This window comes from Homalodisca vitripennis, chromosome 6, assembly GCF_021130785.1.
Source record: "Homalodisca vitripennis isolate AUS2020 chromosome 6, UT_GWSS_2.1, whole genome shotgun sequence".
NCBI classification, from domain to species: domain Eukaryota; kingdom Metazoa; phylum Arthropoda; class Insecta; order Hemiptera; family Cicadellidae; genus Homalodisca; species Homalodisca vitripennis.
In genome coordinates this window covers 63,221,513-63,248,510 of record NC_060212.1, presented here as the reverse complement: position 1 = coordinate 63,248,510, position 26,998 = coordinate 63,221,513, and the positions used below count along the sequence as shown (strand labels likewise).

General features: G+C 32.8%; 1 protein-coding gene across 1 annotated transcript in view; it reads right to left on the bottom strand.

Annotated features, from left to right (window-relative positions):
- LOC124364390 (leukocyte tyrosine kinase receptor-like) overlaps positions 1 to 26,998 on the bottom strand; it is a 151,069-nt gene that overhangs the window by 34,003 nt on the left and 90,068 nt on the right. The window contains 14 exon segments of the mRNA XM_046819825.1: positions 2,361 to 2,517; positions 3,616 to 3,735; positions 5,613 to 5,690; positions 7,265 to 7,396; positions 8,138 to 8,285; positions 9,337 to 9,496; positions 10,861 to 10,908; positions 13,211 to 13,234; positions 16,071 to 16,127; positions 16,256 to 16,353; positions 17,196 to 17,356; positions 22,511 to 22,641; positions 24,547 to 24,705; positions 26,385 to 26,513. Coding sequence (XP_046675781.1) covers positions 2,361 to 2,517; positions 3,616 to 3,735; positions 5,613 to 5,690; positions 7,265 to 7,396; positions 8,138 to 8,285; positions 9,337 to 9,496; positions 10,861 to 10,908; positions 13,211 to 13,234; positions 16,071 to 16,127; positions 16,256 to 16,353; positions 17,196 to 17,356; positions 22,511 to 22,641; positions 24,547 to 24,705; positions 26,385 to 26,513 — 1,602 coding nt within the window.

Sequence of the window (26,998 nt, the reverse complement as noted above, 5' to 3'; positions counted from 1 at the left end):
CACGTGAGGACAATTTGTGAAAATCCAAAATTTCAGAAACAATTTTAAACAATGTGCTCACGTTTGGAAATTCTATTGCTAATGAAGAAACAGTGAATCGCCGATCTTCACGAATTTTTTCATCGACGGCTTTCACCAAATCTTCGGTGATCACTGACGGCCGACCAGATCGTGGTTCGTCATGGACATTTTCCCGTCCATATTTAAAACCTCTCACCCACTTCCGCACTTTGCTGTCACTCATTGCATTTGGACCGAACACTTCACTTATCTGTCGATGAATATCCGCTGCTAAAACGTTCCTTGCTGTCAAAAACCGTATCACAGGCCGTATTTTACAGTCGGCGGGACGTTCAATAGTTTTAAACATTTTAAAAAGGCACAGACAACAGCAGACTACAACGATTTCACTGCAAACGGCGTCGTTCTGCGCGCAATGCATGCCGGGAGTCAGGGCGCATGCGCATTTCGCTGCTCGCTTACTCTTACTCTGGTTAACGCGAATCGGACCTTACTTTCCGAATTACCCTCGTACATATAAATTGTAATTAATGATGATGCACAATTTTTTACTTTCCTGTTAGCCCTTTCTCGTGTTTTCTTTATGTTCCTTTATCCTTACGTTTAATGATATTTTTGCCTCCTATTGGACCTGGCCTGTTCTATTTGGTTGGCCAATGAGTGCAGACCTATTATTACATGTATATTGTAGTTCAGTTTTAATAATTAGAGTTTAGTTTTTATTAAGTGCATATTTATAGTGAGTCTGCATTGAATGGACACAAAATGTGGCTGTTGTGGCTCCTAAATTATGCGTTTTACAAAGCTTTAGTATGTTTTGTTTACTTTAACCTAGACTGTAGTCATGCATTAGTTTAGTGATTCACCTGAAGAAGAGATCAGATTGTAGATCTTGAAACATAGTGTTACTGATTGTATTATATCACTGAATGATGGAAAATGTCCAGAAAAATCCTGTTTCCTTCACAATCCTTCCATCATCATCAATAACAAACTACACACAAAAAATTATTAAACTGTTTAGACTAATTAAAAATAAAAAAGATTGATGGAGATTCAACGATATTTTGAAAACTTTTAATCAGACCAGATTTGGCCACTGCCTTTAGTCAACCAACTGCTCATAAAATGACGGTGTTGTTTCCATTGTGATTATTCAAAGAAATATGAACTGTAATTTTTCACCCAGGTTTCTCATGGTCACGGTTGACAATAAATTAAAAGGATGTTTCATTAAATATATACCATATTTGATGTAGTCACTTAAGTCCTCCAAAAAATTTAATAAAATTTGTATAAAAAGTATATCAGATTCTGTATATATTTTAGTGCTGATACTCTTTATTTCATTAAAGCTATTATATTATTATTAAATTTTTAATAAATTCTAATCAGAACTAGATATCAATAACTTGATTTTTAGTTGACAAATAATGTTTTTATATAATACACCTTACAACAAAAACTTTGTTGGCAAGGGTGACTTCCAAATTTAAAGTGTAAACCAAAGAGTAAAGTGTATAAAGTGGAACTTCAAACCTATTTATTGACACGACAGAGCTCTGAACAGTTTCTTGTGTAAGTCTCAAACACAATTGTTCAATAAGCACTAAACATCATATTTCTATTAGTGGAAAAATAAATAGATACAAAAATAACACTTATCTTTATCTAGTATTACATCAAATATCTAGAAAAGCCCGTCTGTACCAAAGGGGCTTGTGACCTGCTGACCTCAGGTCATCAGTTCATCAAGGGCCTCCCAAAAGCTATAGAAAGCCCTCTTGACCAAGGAGTTTTTTAAGTGTTTAAAAAAATTTCAGAGATTTTAAACTATTTGGTAGCGAATTAAACAATTTAGGTCCAAAAAAGAAAACTGCTGAGCTAATGACAGCCAATATCTATCCACTGCGACATTTTCTTTGTGTCTTGTAATATAATTTTGTCCAAGAACTGTAAACATTATGTTTATTTTGAAAGACAAAAATTACTGTGAGGTAAACTAGCAGGCTGGCAAGAGTACAGGGTGCCACTTGATCGATAGAGCTCCCTTTCGGCCCAATCCTCAGACGATCCTCAGTGCTCTATTCTGGATGCAGAAAATTCTGTTAAATATATTTGTGCTATAGGAGTACAAGGGCGTCGCCAAGGGGGGGCAGGGAGGGACAGCAAAAAAACCCTCGAAAATTATGTTTTAATTAACTGAATAAAAAAAGAATCTGTCGACCACTATCATACTTTTCTCATTCTCCATATCAGTTTTGCCCCCTCCCTGGACCATCGGCTGGCGACGCCCCTGCAGAAGCCCCAGAAGAAACACTAAGGAACAGAGAACTCACCTGCAGGAGATTCACCGAAAGCGTCGCCCGTCTGGTTACGGGCATTCTTCTCCGGCTCATTGCCGTGTTGACTTCCGTCGTCCACTGAGGGGCCATGAGCCAGTCCGCCTCCACCTGCCCCGACCAACAGTGGTATCCGCTCCTTGTTTTTGGTCATCTGAGGAAATTACTTCCACAAGTTGATAAATGTTGGAATACAAATTTTAGTTACCTTCTTAGATTGGGATTATTTGCTAATACATTATGTGGGTCTGATGGTTTACTTAAAGTGAAAGATCTCACAAATAAAACTCACAACATTATTGGATTGTCTGATTTGAAATAAATTTAATTAACTTTACTAATTGCAAGCAAGAGTTAGAAAACCATGAAAACTGCATGAAAAATAATTTGATATTAAGTTTAAATGTACATTATGAAAATTTTAAAATGCACTATAAATGCTCAATATGACCGTCGTTGGTTACTGTTAATATCTTGGTATATTAAAGAATGGTACTAAAAACAGTCGGTACTTCTGTTTGTATGAATTAAAATTTGTTGCAACAATGTAATCAAAAACATCAGTTTTGGCGTATCAATTTGTCATAAAAAATAAAAGAAATTTTGACAAGTTGTTGATTCTGCACAATATAGAATGTGAAACTTTGTGAAATTTTGAATTTAAAAAGGCGAGAATCTCTTAAAGGTCATTTAAAAATTGAGTAGTAACCATTTATGAAGTGATGTTACAGTGCATATTAAACAAGAAAAAATGTTCAATAATTCGGCTATGTAGAAGAAATACATGTTATTATTCAAGAAATAGAAGTAATACTGCAATATCAGCTCATAGACTGAATTTTATTTGAAGAGAAATATAGAAGCTACATTTACAAATTGCCAAATGTTATAAAACAAGAGGAAAACTTGAATGTTTAAAGATGGATTAAAACAACATTTTTTATCAATGCCTTTGTTTTCAGCTAATGAATATTTATAATCAGTTTAGTATATTTAGTATTTTTAATTCATATAAGCTGAAATGTTCAATAAAATATTCTCCATAAAAAAAAGAGTGAATGCTCAGTATTTGGGCACATTCAAAAGGTTTACAATCAAGAATTACAACAAATTGTTGTACGTCTTTTTTTCTTAACAGAAAAAAAATTAGGATTGGGAAAAGATATTAGCTTGAACAAACAGTGTTTTGCATATTGTACAATGTAGACCAGCATTGGTTAAACATTTTCACATGACACAGTATAGAACTCACATAGAAGACGTAAGATGCCCCTCCACCGCCTCCTCCTCCCCCCAGCACAGTGATAGTCTTGATCTTGGTGAGTGTGTCCTTGAGTCTGGACTTCGGCTGTGTGTTCACCTTTGATGAGTTCTACAAGCAATAAAAACTATGTAAATACTTCAGGGTTCTTCAAAACTATCGATTAAAATAGGTATATGTTTTCAATAAGATCATAATATGAAGTAAAGTGAAAGAAGATATTTTTCAACCTTAAATAGGGAGTTACAATATTTACAGCTGGAATAATGTCACTGTCTGAGATGTAGCTTCTCAACGCTGTTAATTTTGTTAATGTTTAAAAATTTTGAGTGTAATTATAGCATAGGTTCATACCCATGTGGGGATTAAATTCATAGAATAGTTTTACGTTTAGTTTTGTATGCTCAATAAACTGTAAGGATAATGTCGCAGCAACCTGACAATTAACAGCAGGAAAGTACGGATCACTCGTTTGTCTTCAGTTTGGAATACAATGTGGTACAGCCAGGGTCATACTCAGCTTTGGCGGGTTCCAGAAAGGATATTCGACCGGGGCCCGTCATGTCCCCTCGCCGCGCCCTCTCATATCACTTCACAACCATATTCCATGATCTGTAAAATTTTACTTTAGACCACTTATGAATACCACGATTGGTGGAGAGGCTCTGTTTTTTTTTTTAATAACGCAGAAAAAAGTGCTAACATAGTTATGAATATTATTATTAACAAAAGAGTGAAGTGAATCTTCATAACCACACACAACCATGCACAATTGTTTAAGTGTTCATAATCCAGCTGCCACTGGGATATTTAAAAGTAAAAACTTATCTAAAGACTGTGAAACTTGTATGAATGAGTGAATGAAATGAAATCTGACTATGTGTAAATGTGTAGATCATTTCTGTTTGAATAATCATATGTCGATATTTGTGATACAATGTGATATGATATTATTAAAATACAATAAAGAGATTATTATTTTTATTACTTTGTGGTACTTTATATATTACAATATCGTGATTCAGGTTCAGTCTTTTTTTATAATTTGCCTTCAAAATATAACCCTTGCTAATGCCCCAAAAAATCCCCTAAAACCTCTTACACCCCGTGCCCATTAAACCCATTCACTAAAAGGCCCAGATTATGTCTCAAACTTCTTTTCGACATTACACTTTTCATGGCTACTGGAATTTACAAATGTGTTTTTTGTGTCCTCCACAAACCTTTTATCATTATGTAAAACTCCACTCAGTAAATAAAAACATGATCACAATCCCCTTCTTCTTCTGATAGTTCTTTGTGAAAGTCGTGTAAACTAGGCTCTAGTTAAAATTAAAAACTATACTGAAAGAATAAGCTACAGCTCGACAAGATTTAGAATGCAAGTTTCAACATACAATTCACTACCAATACCTGATATGATTTGTATGTGTTTTCTTACTAAATCTTTCAGTTGTAGAGCAGGACAATTTTATTCATCAAGGATTTCTGACGAAAACGTATCATTTTTAGAGTTTCAGATGTTTGTTCTATGGTTGACGCAATTCGAATTATTGAGAGTTATTTTCTTCCAGCTTTGAATTATATATAATTGACATAGCACAGTAGAACATTGCATAATGCAGTGGAACAGACGATATCTGTTTTATTGAGGCATTTTATTTTAAGGCTTCAATTACCAATGTGTAACTCTAGTTGAATTTATTGGTTGTTTGACTCTATGTTGTGTTTGTTATTTGCTTTGTACATTGTTACAAGGTACTTAATATTGTTTTAATATAAATTGAGAATAGCTGTTTGTTAGAGCTTACAAAACCATTGGTAGTTAAAAGCTTCACAGACACAAACCAACACTCTTTATACAGTCAGTTAACAGTTAGATAAATTTTAGTTTTGTAAAATTATGACGACAGAAACAGTGAAGAAGATCGGAGTAAAAACATTTTTGTTAGTTAAGCATCATTCTTTCTACCGTCTGAGTAATGTACCTTGGATAAAGTGCCATACGAGTCTGCATAAATTCTCCTCAGTGAACCGAACCGCCCTAACCGCATATCAGCATCAGTCTACAGACAGATTTATCTCCTAAATAAATGAAAAACTAATCAACAATGTTCTCTGTTTTATTTGTTCTTGAACCTGAAAGTAACTTCAGCCACCTAAAAGTCACTGAAAAATATAACAAAATATTTACAACTATTTTGTTGTAACCTTAGCAAAACAGTAGCAAATTTGTATATAATAATTAGAAAGATAATTTGTATGAATCCATATCAGTTGTTTTTAAGAAAACTCTAAAATTAAATAATGGCAATATGTGCTATTTTCTGAACTTTACTTATGTTAATAACAAAATTTAAACAATATTTAGTATATAATATAATTGTTTAGGAATTTGTATTGAAATTTTATAGGGACATTAATTATTGGTTACTTGTAACAAGATTATTTCTCTAAAAATAAAAATTGAATTAGTTACAATGTTTATAATTTATTATCTATTAATTATTTAAAAGTTAAATATTTTTTGTTTGTACAGTGAACATGTAATTGCATCTGCAATGTTTATTTCATAGTACAGTATAAAAATAAAATTATATATATATATATATATATATATATATATATATATATATATAATTTATATTATACATATATATATATATATATTATTTATATTATACATATATATATATATTATTATTTATATTATACATATATATATATATATATTATTTATATTATACATATATATATATATATATATATATATATATATATATATATATCCTAATTTTCTTAGTGAATTTGCATAGTATTTCTGCCTATCTTTGAACAACAGTATACACATGCACACATGAACACTAGCAGACCTTTACATTTAATAGACCATGACTAGTTCTTTACTTAAGTCACTGATATATTTCTCAATATATTTCTATATCTACTTAGTATATCTTCCAAGAGACAAGTCCAAAAACAAAGCGATTTTAGTCTATTGTTGATGATGGGTTATTTAATCAATAATTTATAAAAAAATATTATAATTTGAAGTAATATCAATTTTTGTAAATACTATAATTAATATTTTAATAAATAATTAATGTTATTGTAATTTAAAATGTTTGATAGCATAACAGGTTTTTGGACATTTACCATTATTTGTTACAAAAATTGAACAGTATGATTCAAGGATTGGAATCTATCCTCTTCATCAGGTGTCAAAACCTTAAGGCATAAGACTAAGCATATATAAAAATTAAGAACTAATAAATACTCGTATGTTGTACTGAACTTGCCCAAGTCATGGGTAGCAACAGAACAAAATGTATACATCACAAAAATTCAAGCATATAACTGAGGGTCAGAGAGATTGGTGCAAATATCATCTATGTTACTGCGCTGAACAATGGGTCTGCATGTCGGCCTACACATGAGGTGAAACTTGATGAAAACTCATTACGACGGTAGGAAGAGAATAGGCTCCACCTCAATACATTGTATTCTATTTTTGTAACATTAACATAGATGGCAAATGTCCAAAAACCTTCTGTCCTTTTAATGTTTATATGTTATGTACATTAAACATTAAAAATATTTTCCTCAGTGGTTAACCAAAATAAAGATTGTGCATCCTCACATGGACTTTTCCAACTGGAATAAGATCTCCATTATCCGATTCTTTCCGCATCATTCTCAGCTTCTCCATTCCCCCTGTAGGACCAGCTTTCGGCCCCGAAACAGGTGGGGACAGGGGTCTCGAGACCATGGACTAGAAAATACAAATTAAACATATAAATTGACACTAATTTACATGTACATTGTACAACTGAACATAAATATAGCTTTAACATTTTACATAAAATAAGTATGACTGAAGATTTAAAGGTTTGCAAGTCATGTAGAATAATCAATCCTAGAGTAAAGTAGTAGTAAATCCTCCAACTGGTACATATCTTTATGGACTTGTACTAACTCAAATTTACAAAACTGACCCAAAAATAACACAGTAGATCCCATGGGTGCATATTACATGTTTGATGATCTATTTCCTACTTTTCCTTGCTTGGTACACTTAAAACCAATCATCCAGACCTATTTATTATAGTTATATAATTGTCAAAAACGAGGAAAAGAAACAGAAAGTCACTATTTTAAAGGTCTGTTCCCAATCTTAGTTCTTAGTCTTATGTAGCCAAAATCACAACTAATATCTGTGATTTTTCCGGTCACATAGCATAGAAACGTTTCTCCATTTCAAGAAAAACCAGGTTGTGTGTTAACACTCTGTAAATTGGCTTTCAGGTACTAGACAGTTTACAACCTAATTCAACTCAATTAATAAAATTATAACAAGCTAAAAGGAAATTCTTCATATTAATAGCTTAGAAAGGACCTTTTCATTAAACAGTAAACTGCAGTTTTGAAATTTTGTAATCTATGAATATTATAATACTCTATATTATAATTTTCTAATTATCTAGAATATTCTATTCTATGCTTGGTTAATTACCTTCTTGCTGCTGCTGGTGCCTTGCTGTCCAACCAGGATGTAGAGATCCTTATTGACAAAGAGTTCCATCACCAGCCTGGCCTCCGCCCCCCGACTGGACCCTAGGCCACCTGCACCTCTACCCCCACTTGCTCCCACTGCTATGATACTGAAACAAAACAAGCTTTTGCTATAGTTACACTCTCAGTCTCACTCAACTTCATTTTATCTTGAATTTTCTCAAATCTCATTACTTTTTTATACAGAGTGTCCCGTAAATCTCTGGACAAAGGTTTACCACAAGGCCAATTGCTTAAAAAAATATAATGAAATTACCTTTAGTATTTTCAAAATAGCGGCCATTAAAACTTTTTAATCTTGAATATCTTAAAAACTAGCTTTTTTTCTCAAAAACTACAAGAATAACAGTTTTTAGAGGATTTTACCACAAATCTAATGACACCTAAATTTATTAACTCGAATAATAAATAACTGATTTAGTGCAGATTATCTGTGACAAGACATGGCTCACATTGAGGTTTTCAGCGAATAGCCAACAATACAAAAACTGAATAAACGGCAGCTCTCAATGTGGGCCATGTCTAGCCACAGTAAATCTGCTCTAAATCAGTTATTTGTTATTCGATTGAAATAATTTTGGTGTCATTTGATTTGTGCAAATCCCTCTAAAACTCTTATTCTTGCAATTCTTGAGAAAAATCCTAGTTTTTAAGATATTCAAAGTTTACAAGTTTTTATGACCGCCATTTTGAGAATACTACAGATAATTTCATGATATATTTTCAGTAACTAGCCTTGTTATCATAAAAATTTGAGCCAAATTTGGTATAGATAGTTCAATTTATTACTTTTTAAGATATTAACTTCATAAAAAACACGTACAGACAGAAAGAAGGGAAACTAAGCAACGGGGAGACTCATGTTCATATGGTGAAATATGTTTGCCTTGACCTGAGCAATAACACGGTAGTAAACCTTTGTCCAGAGAGTTACAGATACCTGTATACATTTAACATTAACATAAGTGAAAATTAAAATGCTGATCCACATTTTATGCTCTATATATGACCAGAGTGGACAGTACTTCATGTTTTTTCCTTTAATAGGAATTTGCTATTACAAATAAAACAATAAACAGATTTTTCAATATTTAAAAGATCCTGACTAGTACCAGTACATGTATAGTCATGAACACATACGTGTAGAAGCCATCCTTGGGCACAGTCCACTTCTGGATCCCATTGTAGGTCCGCTCTGAGAGAACAGTAACGTTGACTTTGGTGCTGTTGTACGCCTTGTTACAGTTTTCCTGGTTGGGGCCGGATGTACCATTGGCGTCACAAGTAGTAAACACATAATCTGTTGACAGGACACATTTTCTGTCAAGCACTCTATAATTTGCATTCTTTCAGAATCTGAATAAAATATTTTTTTTATTTTTGCTGTACACACTTACAAAAATAGAGTCAAGTTATATACGAGTGTGAGTTAAAAGTATAGATACACTCTGTTTAGTTTTTGATGGATAAAGATGGAGGGATGGAACTTGGGACACCTTTCTAGGAAATAGAAGTGAAATTTTTAGTCACTTTTACAACTTTCTTCATTTTCCCAAAATATGATTTGGGAGGGAGGGTTGGGGCTCAAAATGTTTAAATGTAAAGAGACTGAGTTTAATTTTTCTATCTTTTACATTGAAGGTTGAGCAGGATCGATCCACGTTTTTAACTGCATTAATTTCAATGAGAGGTCATTTTGAGATAGTACATAGTACATAGTCTTCTGTTATTAAGACCTTTCAAATGAGGTGTCTTTTTTCATGTATAATCTTCTGATGTTAACTTAGACTAATATAAGCATCATAAGATATTTATTGGTTGACTTTTTGAATGCTTAAACTTTTGCTTTAAATTTCAACACCCAAAGAGGTTTATTTCCTAGTCTTGAAATGTTGCTTTTATTTAGAAAAATGATTTTATATTTTATACATTAAACCAAGTCACAATTCTGAGTTAGAGATAGTGCGTATGGTGTAATCACATACTAACATAAATGTTGTGATTCCTTCCTTAAGCATGTCACAACCCTCTGGTACGATTTGTTAATTTTAACCTCAATTGTAGTTATGTGTTAGGTTAGTTATCCACTGATGATGCGAGACTTGTTTCCTTTAAAATATTTAAAAAAAAGTTATATGATTGGCTAGTGAAAAATCCTTTTTACAGCATTGAGGAATTCATGAATTGCCATATTAATGTTAGGTTTTAGTTTATAACTAACTATAATTACTTTTATTTATTGCTACTTTACTTAAATTTCATGTGAACTTTTTACAACACTTTTGTGTTAATGTAATTTTTAGCTCTAACAATGTATGTAATTTTAAAATGACGTCCTATTTCTGTAAACAGATCAATGGAATAAATGATTCTTATTCTTATTCTTATTCACTTGAGGAAGAGATCAGATTGCAGATCTTGAAACATAATGTTTCTGATTTTTTTTGTATCACTGAACGATGGCAAATGTTCAGGAAAATTCTGCTCTTTCAGCTCTGATTATCATTTTTTTATACTATAGAGATGTTTGAGCTATAGACAGTTGTAGAACACTTAACTTGTGAATAGTCACAAATGTAAAAAATAATGCTTTTAATATAATTTTTTTAATGAATATTATAGAGTAGGTTTAATATAAAACAAGTTTTTACAGTCGCTACTTACAAGTTTTGTTTCTGAATGACTGATGTACGACTCCATTGCCCATTGGATCTGTGAATCACAACACAATTTAGGTTGATTAGCTTCATACAATAAAAGAAACAAACTTGTAAATGCTGACGTATCTTTGTCTCATCAAAAGTATATTGGAATTTTTCTTTTGATACTGTACTGACATGAAAGCATGCTGTAGAAAAATTAGAGGAAACAGGACAACTACGATGATAACCATAATTACAACGCCACAGAAAATTGTATCTTGTAGATTTTCATGATACAAATGTATGTTACAAAAGTGTTTTATCGTGTTAATACTGTAGCGCCTAACAGGTGAGAGGTCCAGGTTTGAATACTGTTGTAATGGTGGAGTGGCATTTTTTGTTAATACGTCCTCATTAATTCTTTATTTATGTATATATATATATATATATATATACATATAATTTTTTATTAATAACGTAAGTACATATACTGTTTCATGACCAACACCCTCCACTGTTATCAAAACGTTCTTGTATTACTCTAAAAAACTTTTAATTTTCTTGGTTAACATGTTTATTTTTACATAAAATCCTTCCAGAACAGTCCCAAAGCTTTGCTATCGTGTCATTCTGGGTTATACACACTTCGCAAATACATATACAAAATCTTTTGTCATTCAGAAGAGAATACTAGGTTTTATAGCAATTTAAAATTGGTTTTTTTATGAAACCTTTCAGGTAAATTTACTTCTAAATGGGAGACAAAATAGAAACTAATGAGGATTTCATACTAACCTGTAATATATAAGCTTTAAATCTTATCATATAATAGTGAACAAAATCTAAAACTTGTGTATAATACTTTTGTTGGGACTTTATGAAAGTTTAAAATTCATTCCTAAAGCACTGAAACATCATTTTACAGCAAAAGTAAAGGTTGTTTAAAAATTTATATTAAAAAAAGAAAGTCTGGTGAAAGTAAAAAGTTGTCTCACATTTTGGCAAATTTCCACAACAAAAATGAACAATATACGAGTAAACTGAACCAATAAAATATAAATACACTTTGTTATAATAGTCAATTATGTATAATATCCTTACTTATGTAACCTGTAACAGCTAAAGAGCCAAATGATTGAACAAAAACCACATTTCATTATTGGTTTGTTCTCAAACGACAAAATTTAATAGATTAGTTCATGTACACATTTTGAACAATTTAAAATTATGTTACGTGGTTTGGTAATATTAGTACCAAATAACTAAATGAAGATAAAATCGTACATTCTAAATATATGTAAAACAAGTATAATTACTGTTATATGCAAAAGGTTATATTGGAAATAATGAACAGCAAACAGCACTCACACTTAACCCATTTGCAAATATATTATAATATAATAGTATTGATGTTACATCAAGTTTTATTTTAATTTAAATGAAATATCTATATCTATTTTATGCCATATGTTGCTCTTTTTATACATACATAATGTATGTATATTTCTAATTAACTAATAATAATGCTAAACAAATTTGGAATCTGAAATAAAAAATTCTTCATGTCTTATTATTTTATATGCACATACAAATAATAATAATATGTTTTGGGATATTTAAATAAAAAAATATTTATAGTGTTATTTTATTGAAAGCAACCTTATTTTTTAAAAGTTTCAATGTAGTTATTTTTATTTTTTGTTGAAAAGAAGATTTTATTCCCTACATTTCTATAGCCTATGTTGATTTGATCCAAAATATTTGGTTTCCTCTTGCAATAAATAAAAATATCAGTGTAGCAAGTTTTTCCTCCAAACACATCTTAACTTCAGCTATTTTTAAAATGGTTTCCAACCATATTTTATGGTGCTTTTAATGTTGTACAGGTTATATCTATAAATAACAGGGAGTACATTTAAAAATTATTTACCTTAATAAATTGTAATATATTATTAAAAATATTTATTAAAAAATTCAAAACAAACACAAAAATTTGTAACAAATGAAAATTTATTTTTACGGTTACAAAATTATTGCGATCACTAAACATAATGAAATAATGTTTTAAATATGTACAAATAGCCTTTACTGCCTTTAGGCTATTTATTCAGTATGATAGGCCTCAGAATAATTAGCAAGGTGTAGAGCCGTTATGTAAGTGTTTGTTCAAAAGAACAGACATTCTAAAGATTTCATATGAAAAATATATTATGATGTAATGAATTCCTTCCATAATGGTACACCAATGGGTTAATAAAGGCACAGATCACTCACTATTCCTAAACTGAGTTAATAGCTACTGAAAACAAAATTAGCTCATAACTCGTCTGATGAACAACTCACAGAAACCCATTCTTGTACTTAAAACTCACCTTCCAATTGTGGATCATACCAATCTAAAATCATAAAAAATGTATTTATCTCTAAGGGAAAGATAAAAAGCAGTTTTCAGCAACATTGTTTAATACTGAACCTCAAACGACTTATATTTTACTCACACAGGAATTATAAGTAGTTCTGTTAACAATAAATGTTGTGCCCTCACTCTACAACAACCACATTTGTCAAATAAATAAGAAAGGAAAAATGGTGATGTGGTTATTGTCGAAGAGACTCCAAGGGCAGGGGAAATTCGCTTTAGACTTTCTTCACAGGTAAGTAACACATTTCAATAACATTATTTGTAACATATGTGCTCAAGGACGTACCCAGCAAGGGGGTTCAAGGGGTCCGGACCCCCCAAGTTTTCATTTCTTTTTTAGTAAATAATGATTATTATTTAAATAATTCAGTATAACTGACATGTACTGTTGAAAGATCGTTCTCAACAAAGAAACGGGTCAAGAACATTTTAAAGAACAAAATGGGGCCTTACTTTCTGTCCAGTACAGGAAAATATCAGTTGTCTGGATCCTCAAAATCTTTTCCTGGCTACGTTCTTGTGTGTGCCCTTCATTTGACAATAAATCTTTGGATTTAGGTATAAAATTAGAGCTATACTTTAAGAACATTAGTCAGTGTAGGAAATATGGAAGAAGACTGAAAACGAATTACTTAAAACAGGAATTAATTTGGAATGGAATTTAAAGTAAAAAATTTTATATACATACTGTCTTAATAACTTCAAGAAACATGTATGCTGAATTTGAATTTCATGTATTTTTTATAAATGCATACAAACATTAAATGAAAAAATATGTATAAAAATAAAATTATTATAAACAAATGAAACTCTGAACAGTTAATTTGAAATGGGACTTGCATTGATTGGTCTGTTTTTGAAGTCCATGATAGGTTTATTGATTTTATTTTAAATGAGTTAAAAAATCTAATAACCACTATCTGTCTTTGCTTTCTATTAAGGGAGTTTTGTTGTTGTGAATTTGTAGAGATTACATTAGTCTCAAAATAAAAAATCTTTCTAGATAACGTTATGATGCTGCATTCCACTGAATTCTCCAGTATAGAAATTCCTCAGTGGAGGAAAATGGGTAGTTTAACTTCCATCTTCTTGGTAGTTTCTTGAATTTCATGTTTCCTTCTTGACATTTGAGATTTTGAAGAGTTTTACTTAATGTGGGAAGATTTTTCTTCAACAATGATTGTTTGTATGCTGGTAAATTTAAATTCACAGCTTAACGGTTGTTGTAGAAATGTAGATTACAGACTCCTGTAAAGTTTTTGTTGACTACTCGTAGATTTTAAGATTCAAAATATAGTGCTCTGTATTATTTTACTACCATGCAATAATTACCAACAACCCATGTTCAACAGCTCTTTCTGGATCAACCATAATTGGTATGCATCTTTTACACAATAAGAGGACTGCAGATTTTGTACATATTAATTTCTCCATACAAATAGTCCATAAGAGGGATGCGAGTCAAACAAACAGTATATTTTGCAACTTTTACTGATTTTACAACACTAATTTTCTCAATTCTTATAACAGCATACAGTCCTGTACTTGTTTATTTATTACTTATGAAGTCTAACAATTGAGGTCCTCATTAATACTGCAATACATTAATACAGCAATGTTGTGTAACAGCAATGTTGTGTAACAACTTCCTCTCTTGTTTCCTACTTCTCAATATAAGTTGTTCTGATTTAATGTCATTTAGTACCCAGACTGCTGTTATCTTGGCAGTATTGAATTAACATTTCCATAGCAATGTACAATGAGATTTAGAGCCTATTAGGCATTTTATTACTTAGAAGGAGTGTTATATCATGAGCATACATTATGCTATAAATATAGAATGAATCAACCCTTCCCACCATAGCTTTTTTACATGACAGTAGTTGAATATTCTTCCAAATACCCAGGGAGATCATTGGTGAAGAGAATAAAAAGATGGGTCTTAGGACCGATCCTTGTGAAACACCTCTTACTATTGTTTGGGTTTTAGGCCACACAAATCCAGTATGTATATGAGTGATTAAGCTTAACTATCCATTGTCTGTTTGTCAAGTACCTTTCAAACCTAGAAGTAGTCTCTATTACGGTAAAATTTTTAAACTTAACTAACAATTTATCATGGTCAAAAGCTTTGTTGAAGTCTATAATGATTGTAATGATAATATATTCAGTTTTCGGTTGATCAATAATGGTTTCTTCTAGACTAATGCAGAATTAGTAGATTGGCCCTTTAATAAACCATGCTATTATATTGTTAGAAGTTCATGGTCTGAAAAATATTTGAAGAAATGGCACATTACCAGGATTTCAAATATCTTGGAGAATAATTTAGGTATTAACAATACGCTTCAGCAGCACTGCTCTGAATTAAAAAGGTATTACTTTGGCTACCTAGAGATTATTCTGGAACTTACCTTCCTTAAGTGATAAATTTATCAGAAAGATTGGTGGGCAATCTCATTCAAATAATACATAAGAAGTTTGGAAGGGATGTCATCTATTCCTGCAGTTTTCTTGCTTTTTAAAGAAGATACTTTACTTCCTTAACTGTAGTGGAATGTAGGTACAGACTAGGAACATTGGAATTATTTATCACTTGTACTCAGATAAACATATTGTATATGAGAAATTGAAGTACGGTATCAAAACTTGTACAACTTTTGTCCAAATTGATAATTTTCATTTTTCCATACTCTCAAACTGAGCCTGATACTAATCATTATTAATTATGAACTATCAAATGTACTTCTAGTTAGAATGTAAAACATAATAAGCCTATTTATTTTGTTTTTTTAAATATCTCAACATACCATAATTTGATCCTGCATTTGCGTAGTCATAGTTATTCAGCTCTTCTTTTGTAAAGTCTGGAAAACAAATAACAAATTTGTTAATTTTTCTAAAGGTAAGAACAAAAGAGTAGATTTTAATTGTTTGGTTAACAATGCTTTTTTAATTTAAATATAACAGTATTTCATGAAGTATACAATCTTACCTCCAATTCCAAAGCATTGAGGACTCATGGCATAGTCATCCAAGGCTACATCGCCTCTCATGGAGTAGCTTTTCTTTGCCTCAAAATATAAATTATACCTGCAGATAAAGTCAATTGTATTATTTATAGCACTGTAATCAATACATAATGATGACAAATCTTTTAAATGAAACCAATTTTAAATATCTTAATGTGAGTTCCAGTTTTATAAAACATATTGTTTTCTTCTCACTGAACAGATTTCCAATTTAAAAGAATGTAAATAATTATATTTGTCAAATTGATGTTTGGAGTACTCTAAAAATATATTAATATAAAAAGTTAACTATACGTATACGTATTATTGGAAAACGTATGGACGTTAAGAACATACTCTATGTATGTTCATCATTCATATAGAGGCATGTAGAATCAAAAGCTGCGGTAGGTACATCACTTGTTTGAGAGGTTTCAAAGTGAGCGGAGAAGCTCGTCACGGCTCTCACCAGCCAGATCACTTAGTACTTGGCACTCTCCCTTTCCCTCTCACTCACTGCTACTGGCACTTGTCTTTGCACTTACCACTACGGTACCACTATATCAGCTGCACTCTTCTCATGTTCACATAGTCTGATCTGTTAGAGCAAATCTCCTCTACTTAGGGATAGTAGAAGTGCTTGAATAAAAGTGCTCAACAAGATGAAAAATAAAGGGGGCAATGGTCTAATGACACATTTTAAGAAACGACTTACTCAACCTGTACCACACCTCCTGAGCTATGGTACTTTTGTTGAATTTGATGGTAAGCGAACCACAGCCTCTGTGATACAGGAGGTGGTGGTCCAGACATTGCTCTGGTCATTGAAACGACTCTATAGCACTTTGTCTTGAACATGACATCGTTCAACATGAGTGTGACTGAATCACTGAGAATTCCGTAGTGGTGGTAATAGAAACTCACCTCTGTGATACAGGAGGTAGTGGTCTGATAACACGCTTCCAGACATTGCCCTGGTCACCAAAACTCCGCCATAGCTCCTTGATTTGAGCATGATACTGTTCCTTTAACATGAGTGTAAGGGAACCACTGTGAGGCCCGTACTGGTGGTAGTAGAAAGTCACCTGGCACAGAAACATTCATTGCAACATTAACAATCATTAAATATCACTATGCTTATTTATTACTTACAGGAAACTGTACTTTAATAAATAATTAAACAATCATATTATCCATCTAAGCATTTATCAGCTGGGTAAAGTTCTTTCTGATCCTCCTTAGAAGATTTAGTTAGAGCTGCAACGCAGTGATCTAATGAGAGTGTGATTGGCTGTTTCCTTTTTTCTTCCTGACTGGGCATTTTTGTCAGACCGGTGAAGTTTTACTTGGAGGCTCCTAGTTGGATCTTCATCGGCAAGACTACTCACTCGTACAATAGTCTGCAAGACTGTCTCTTTATCTTTCCGGCTAAGAATTTATGCCAGACACCTGAATTTTGTTTGGAGGCTAATAATTGGAACTTTAGCATCTAGACTTTAAAATTGTCTGCAAAACTGTGTCTTTGTCTCCCCAACTGGGCATTTGAATCAGTAAGGTGAAGTTGTGCTTGAAGGCTCCTAGTTGAAACTGTAACGTCTAGATTTTATGACAGTCTGCAAGACTGTCTCTTTATCTTTCCAACTGGGCATTTATGTCCAAGGGTTGAAGTTTAGCTTGAAGGCTCCAAGTTATAACTGCAACGTCAAGATTACGTTACTCTGCACAACTGTTCTATTATCTTATTTAACAGGGCATATACATTGGCTAAGGAATTATACTTGGAGATTGCAATTCCTTTTTAAATGGCAAATTAAGATGTAGCTGAATAAGTAATGGTAATGTTCTCTCTTCTTTTATAACTACAATTTGACAGAAGATTTTGTTTTCAAGAAAGATGTTTTTCATAATTGATTATGAATTATTTAGTTGAAAGCAAAATACATTGTCCATTTCAAGAATGATTTAAACCCAAACTATCCTTTCAACTTTTTAAATTCTTCATAAATGTTTTCAGCACCACTAATGGTTTGATTACATAGATACCTATATTTTTATATGACTCAAAATGGAATACACGTGCATTAAAATTATAACAATTTTTAAAACTGAATTCTATTCAAAGTTGTTCATTATTTTAAAATGTTTATAGAACAAAAGGTTTTTTTAACTTATGTAAGATGTCCTAAAAGTTTGAGTCGGTTTAAAGACACATATATGTATTGATGATAAGGAATATTTAAAATTGTGTACTAGATTATAAAATATCAATCGCGCACATTAACTGTATTTTTGCTATCAAATCACACCGAGATTGATTTTAACATACATGTGTGATTAACGGGACACATTTGATACGATTGAGTCGAACTAGTAGTTGCTAGAAAAGGATTATCAATTCAACCATTCATTTGTGATACTTGTAGCCATTTTCATCACTTATAATACTGAGTTGTGGTGTTGAACCAGGGTATGTACATCTATAATCTATGATCTATTCCACAGTCCACAAGGTAGTGATGGGAGAATCGAATACAGAATCGAATAGTATTCGAATACAACCAGAGTATTCACATATTCGAATACATCAAAATGAATTCGAATACTTTGGAAATGAATACAATTTCTCTGGAAGAATTGAATTCAAACCTGGAGTATTCGTTTATTCTGACGAATAGTATTCAAATAAAATATCCAAGAGCTGTATTCGTATTCATATGAGGTTTAAAATGAATACATATATGGAGACTTTGAAAAGAATAATTTAGGGGAGATACATAATTTGAAAAAATAATTACAAATTTTAATACTTGAAAAAATGTATAATTAATTGTATAATTATTAAATTTTAAAATACATATTATTTAAGAGTTACAGTTCTAAGCAATAAAGACAAATATGAATATTTATTTTATATTGTTGTGTAAAAACAAAATATTATTGTATTAAAAAAAAATATTATATAAAATATAATATAATATAAAATATATATATATATATATATATATGTATATATATATAAATATAAATAATATAATATAAAATATAATTATATAAAATATTATTGGCTTCAGTCCATTTCTACGGTAATTAGTGACAAGACCTGCTGTGGAAAATAGTCTTTCAGACGGAACTGAAGTACCAGGTAAACAAAAATATTTCTTCTGAAGTTCGTATATCATGGGTATGACTTGTTTATACGAGGCACCAAAAGCCAAAGTATTCGAATACAGTGATGAATTCGTGACCAACAAGTGAAATAACCCAGGAACAATAGATTGCGGGAAAGAAGTAAGACAGGTCTAGACCTGTCTGTTAGAAACGCTCAGCTGAGCAAAAGTATTCGAATACAAGTATTCGAATTCATATTCGAATACAGGGGTGAATTCGAATTCACTGTATTCGATTCTTTAAAGTATTCGATTCTCCCATCACTACCACAAGGTTTAGTTTTATTTTTTTCCGATTTGTCACTTTAGAAGCAAGCTTAGGGTTTTAATCATGAAGCCTCGTTGTGCTCTAACTTGTGGTTACTTCATATTGAGAGGCTTACAATTTTTAAAATGTTACTATAATAAATGGATTAAAATGGGTTGATTGTTATTCATGAATATATATGCAATTTGTATACAAGCATGCTATATCATGTCTAATTATTAGTTAGTAATATCTGGATAATCTAGGGACACATTGAAGAGATTTTGGATTGTGTGTGGGTTGAGAACTTCTTCTTGCCGGGGGCCCGTATATATATGTTTCTAATGTAAATGTGTTTTTATTTTATTCTATCCAAAGTTTTTGGCTGTTTTGGCGATCAGGGGGACGACAAAACTGAACGTATAGCTGCCGCAATCATTTTGAGGTTATCGACAGGTAACGAAATAACTACAAAACGGTTGTCGTAGTAATCTGTGTTATGCATCTTATCAAAATTGGTTCGCAGAATTAATATACTATGAGGAAGTTTAATTTTTCAACAGTTTCCCCATTACGACTAAGGAGATGATGATGGAAATAACATTTCAGAATGTTTCTTCAAATTGACACATTGGTTCAGCTCAAATAATGAACTACTGATTCAGTCCGGCCATCAAAAGTAAATGTAACATGACTGGAACATCAAATATAACTCACCAGATGACGTCATGTTTTAAAGTCGCAACGTGAAATAAACTGAAATAATTACCGGTGTACAATATTTTGCAGGAGATTGAAATTAAATCAGCCCTGGTGATAAATTGGCCGTGTGACGTTTGTGGCGAGTTTACGTCAGAGTACTTGATAACATAACATGGCAGACAGCCAGGACCTGCATGTGCCGCCTTGATCTGACCGTGTGTCGTAGCCTGCGCCTCAATAATTGGCCAGTTACTAATTCAATCTGAATAATATTTATAGCATTAATATGTCTTGCAGTGTTTTTTCTTGGACAATAATGCTTTCCTAACCAAGAATACACCTTTTCCACCACCACTAATTACAATGTAATTAGATATTGAATAAAAGTTATGATCAATATACATCGTATAAATTAAATTCGCTTTTTGTGTTGGCATGTTTGTGCATCAATATTTTCTAAACTACTAAACGGATTTTGATTCGGTTTTCACTGTCGGCTTCGTTATGAACTAGGGCAGGGCAGGTTCTTACATCAATATTTTAATCCTAGAAATCATAAAAAGTTTGTATAGGCTAATGCGAAAATTGACATTTTTGAGGGGTTTCCAATAAGAAATGCATTGCATTAAACACAAGTTATTAATATAAAAACCCTGTTAAATGTAATCAACTGGTCTGTGTAAATATTGTATTATAATGGCACAAACATATGTTCAATTAAGTTAACTATCATTTTTCATTCGTTTTCATTTATAGTCTTGTAACCATAGAGCAAGCTGTAAAATCATCTCTCATTTTATATTCGAACTTTTTCTGGAATCAATATTGAGCACAGAGTTTACCCAGATAGGAAAAGTTTTAGTCCAAATATATTTTTATTTGTACATTTTAGCACAAATTAAGTACGTAGTATTTGATTATTAATGTAATGCAGATGTCAAAAACTAATCTAATGTTTACTATAAATATAAAGGCTGTTATAAAACCCGTCTGTATTGTTTATTAACAGAAGTAGGCACGTATTTCTGTGAGGTTTGGAAATCAATACGGTAGCTCATTTGTGTTTAAATTTTTGAAAGCTCTAAGCTAGATGTCTTCTTGAGTGGTATGAATAGTTAACCTCGTTTCTAATAGGTTGTAACAAGCCGACGTGACGTCATAGGTGTTAGCAGTTGGGAAACATCTCTTAAGATGCTCTCCCTTCTACTCTCGACCCTTAAAGCAAGGAATGCCGTTTTGCTGTTACAATCCGTAATGTAAAACAACAACAAGAAAACTATCATCATCAAAAACTATGCATTACTGTATGTTGTTAGTAACGTAACAAGTAACATTTTGTTTATTCGCGTATATTATAACTGTTTCCATTATTTTCAACTTTAGCATATGGTTCTAACTGACTCGGAGAATAATAACGATGCACTGTTTGATCCAAAAGCTGTCATAACAGTCTGCCAACAAGTATAATAGAGTGATCAAAACTTTTTCCATGAACTTCGATTGAACAGCGTGAATTTTTGAATATGTCCAATCGCAGTTTATACAAATATATATCACTTAGCTTTACGTCACTCCGTATGGTAGTATTTATATTGAATTTTGAGTTAGCTCCAGTCCACCTTCCTTTTATTCCAGCGTCTGGTATCTGACGTTGTCTCAGACTTGACTCCTGGAATCTGGAGTCATATTCGTCTGAAGAGATCCAAAAAATGTCGACAACGAAGAAGCTCAAAACGAAACATTTACATCGCTTCGACATAAGAGACGCGTATAAATAGGTGCAGTAAACTGCAATAAAAGGAAGGCGAACTGAAGCTGAACTCAAAATTCAATTCAATCAACCCTTCCTTCCATAGCTTCGTTATGTGTAGTATTTAATTTTATACCCTTTCTTTAAATTATGTCTGTTGATACTGAAACGACAGGTTTCCAAGTTGTGGCAGTGGTAAGTACGAGTTAAAGTTTAGTTCTGTCCTATCCAACTCGTTGTTTGGTGTCAATCTTTTGTTGTAGTTTTGTACCTTACCTGTCTAATTGCTGATATAATTAGTCAAAACTGGGAATGATTAGGGATGGATAGATTGTCCTTATTCCACAGAATTGTATGCAAACAGAAAACTCACATAGCAAGCGTTGTAGTGCCGCGAAGAGATGTTGCTAACGACCGGGGGTGGAGGGTTGAACAGTGGACTGGCCAGTATAGAAGCCGCCCCTAGTCTCGCTGAACCCGACATCTCAACGTAGATGTACTTGCCTACAGAAACAAACACACTTCAATACATAAACAACAGTGCGATTTATATTGAGTGTTCTTAGTACATTACAACTGGTTTGCAGAACAACTCTCGCCAGACTCTACACAAAAAACAAAGAAATAGAATATTGAAAAATGTTCTTAAAAGTATAAACAGACCCAACATCTCTAAGAAATTCAGGAAGATTATTGTATAACACGTCCTTGGTCCATGGTATATCACAGGGGAGAAATCTCTCCTGCCCACTTTTAGCCTCACTCTGCGGAAGTGTGCTGTTTATCATGGCGGGTGCTGCACTGAGAGATCTTACCCTGTTACAGAAATCCCACGGCCTTGTCAATCATGCAGTTCGTCATCGTTGCATATAGTTTCCATCGGAAGTATGTTTAGTTCATTTTGTAGAAGTTACACGGTCAAAGCTCCTCAGGCAGAAAATGAAGCGTAATGCAGAGTTCCGAATCCTTTGTATCCTTTGGGTGTCTTGACACTGACTAGACCAAAGATTGCATAAGATCCAGCTTTACGGATTATTGTAGAAAAGTCTGAATCATTGCATGATCGTTCAAGGATTTGGTCATAGTTACAGAATTATGAAATAGGTCCGTAATAGCACTACTATGAAAAGATCATCATTTAAGAAATTAATGAATCAGTCTTTAGGGCTGAAAAATAATTTCTGTAAAGATTATAATGTCCAGAGAAAACCTATAAAATTATATAACAACTAGAATTCTACAAGAACAATATCATAATACATACAAGTTCAAAACTAATATTTCAACTCCCGTACAGCTAAATCTACGTATAGCATCTACTTAGATGTAGCATTGCCTATACAGAGTATATTTAAGCAGCAGTGCAGGTAAAGTTGTGTACATATCCGCCAATATCAACAGATAATACTTAAGCTCCAATGCGGGTAAAAATATATAGAAATCCGTCAATTCCCCTACAGGCAGACAGTGCCTGAACTTCCAGAACTGCTAAAAGATCCACAATCATCTACTGTACTTTTCACGTCTTGGTTAACTTCTTTATTAAAACGGATAGAAATATGATTTGTCTAACATTTCCTGCGCTTTCTTAAGCCTTCTAGACTTTCTATTTATGATCTAGCCAGTGTTATCAGCAACTACTGTAACGAGATAATTACGTTTCAAATTGCTACTGACAGCGTGCAAGGCGGCACAACACAGCAGTTGGTACTATGCCAGTTCACCTGGAGTGCCAAAGTTGCCAGACCCTCCTACTCCATCCTTCTGCTCACAACATGCATTACTTAATTAAACAGACTGCGATTCGTTTTCTTAAGAGACAGATGCAATATACTATACCGGTCCGTGTTGCCTAGTGTTATTCAATAAATAACAACTCTAACATTGAAATTCTAGAATTCTAAATTTTGATGCTTGAAAAATGAATAGACCTTTTTGAAACTAAGCACACGTGATTCTGCCAAGACATTAATTGAATATCTAAGTTCAGTTTAGACATTCAGATATGGTAGACTAAAAATATAAATTTTTTAAATAAATGAGTGTTATGCCTCTATTATACTTATATCCTGTTTGGTCGTACTAAAAATCGGCACATTCTTGTTTTTGAAATAAGAACGAATGTTTTCGAGGCCGTACACTTACAAATGAAATTCTTATATGTGTGGAATGTCTCCGTGGGTACAGAGTGAAGGATTCTGTTCGTCCAGTTGTCCTTCTTTACTGTGCCACCCACACATTCCGGACTGAAAGTTACATCTACTCACCAGTGATATTCTTGTACGTGTGATCCACACTGGGTCCGGTGTGGTCCGTCTCCGTGGGTCCGGATTGGAGCGTCCAGTTCATCCTATTTTCATTGTCATTGTTCCACCCACACATTCCGGACTCAAAGTTACATCTACTCACCAGTGATATTCTTGTACGTGTGATCCACACTGGGTCCGGTGTGGTCCGTCTCCGTGGGTCCGGAGTGGAGCGTCCAGTTCATCCTATTTTCATTGTCATTGTTCCACCCACACATTCCGGACTCAAAGTTACACCTGCTCCCCTCTACGTTCACCTTGTCTGTGGACAAAAAGCAGGGAGAACAATAAGTATTTTGTGATACGAAGAATGTTATACAGGGCACAGCCTACAAGCTTTTAATAATAGTTTTTACAGCTAAGTTTGTAGCTATGTGATTGAATTTGTAGTACTGTACTAACATGGGGTCCTATATCCCTATAGCAGGATGTATTTGAAATCTACAAAAGCCACATCCAGAGTTTAAGAGTTGTCTATTGGTAAAAATGTTAGTTTTACCAATACAAACAAAACATTAGTTTTAATATCGTAAAATGACCGTACAAAAAACCATTAATTCTTTTAATTATATATGGATAGATGGCAGCACATTATGTATTGAAAAAAGCACAATCCAATAACGACAAAATTGTATTAGGGCGCTCCAGTAGCTAGCAAAAACATCAAAGCTGCCAGAGTACGGCGTTCTGGTCTCAAATGCTCCTAGGTTTAAAAGGATAATGTTTTGAAAATCAAAAAGCGAACAATGAACAACTTGAGAAGAAATTGTGCTCTATGTCTATGGAAACTCTTAGACAATGTCAATACTTATTATAACTACATAGGGTGAGAAACATCCCACCGATACATGAAATTGTAGAAAATTGTTTAACTGTGAGGACAGTAATATAACGTAATTGAAATGATGCAGTTGCGAAAATCAGGTCAGTAAGTTGGAGCTGGTGACCGAAGCGAGGAAGTGACTTGCCTTTTTTAATAATAAATTATAAACACGTTTTACACAATTATTTTATGGATAATATAATAAGTAATAATCCTTGAAAAATGCTCAAGGTTATCTTTCTTTCAGTGAGTATTACCAATATCATCTTTTTAAAATGAAGAAAAGTTCATAAAGTTTAATTTTTACTAAATAGCTTAATACAAGTTATTTGTATTACAATTCAAGAAATGGCCAAGTCCGCACTATTTGTGCGATTGGCACGCCTGCTATTCAAAACAGTATAATGTAAATCTTGATATTCTGGAGGGACTAAGCTCATAAGTGATGCATGGTTGCTTTAAAATTCGCCCCCACTCCACTCAGTATTCAGACAAATTATTTTTCGGTGGTTGCTTTCTAATTTCGTACAATGATAACACAACATCACATTACAGGATTTCGGATATTTTCCATCGTTATATGTTTAAAACAAGGTATAATACATGGTTTAAAAAAGGTATAACACAACGTTTCGAGGATTAAAATCTATCCTCTTCGTCAGGTGGGTGAGGTAATTAGTACATACAAAAATAAAGAACAGAAAGAAGGGAAAGAAAAGGGTTCAAACATACCCAAAAGGTGCTTGGAGTCTAGTCCAGGCGTTGTCACTGCAGAGAATGCAAGTCCACGAGCACAAGTCGCGAGTACGAGAAACACAATCACACATCACACAAGCACGGATTAAAAGTGGGACACTGACGAATATATAGATGGATTCCAATCCTCGAAACGTTGTGATATACCTTTTGAACATATAACGAAGGCAATGTGTCCGTAATTATATTATCCTATCAAACCTTTTACTGTCAATAATACACTTTCAACAAAGAATCATATTACGATTTTAACTTATTGTTGCGTAATTAAAATTGGGTCCTGTCATATATGTTAGAGCCGTACATTAAATTTGCGTATGAAAAAATAAAAGTTTTTAAACAAGTTATTGTTAATCACTCACCGCAGTTCTGATGCTCATCATACCCGTCCGGACAGTCCAGGCTCATATCGCAGACCTGGTGGTGGTCGATACACAGAGTTGAGTTGCTGCACAGAAACTGTGTCGGGAGACATTCCTCCTTCTTCTTCTCTGTATAATAAACACCACATACAGTAATTTGTATTCTGTAATAACTAATAACATTTCTGCATGTGCGGTCGATACACAGAGTTGAGTTGCTGCACAGAAACTGTGTCGGGAGACATTCCTCCTTCTTCTTCTCTGTATAATAAACACCACATACAGTAATTTGTATTCTGTAATAACTAATAACATTTCTGCATGTGCGGTCGATACACAGTGTTGAGTTGCTGCACAGAAACTGTGTCGGGAGACATTCCTCCTTCTTCTTCTCTGTATAATAAACACCACATACAGTAATTTGTATTCTGTAATAACTAATAACATTTCTGCATGTGCGGTCGATACACAGTGTTGAGTTGCTGCACAGAAACTGTGTCGGGAGACATTCCTCCTTCTTCTTCTCTGTATAATAAACACCACATACAGTAATTTGTATTCTGTAATAACTAATAACATTTCTGCATGTGCGGTCGATACACAGAGTTGAGTTG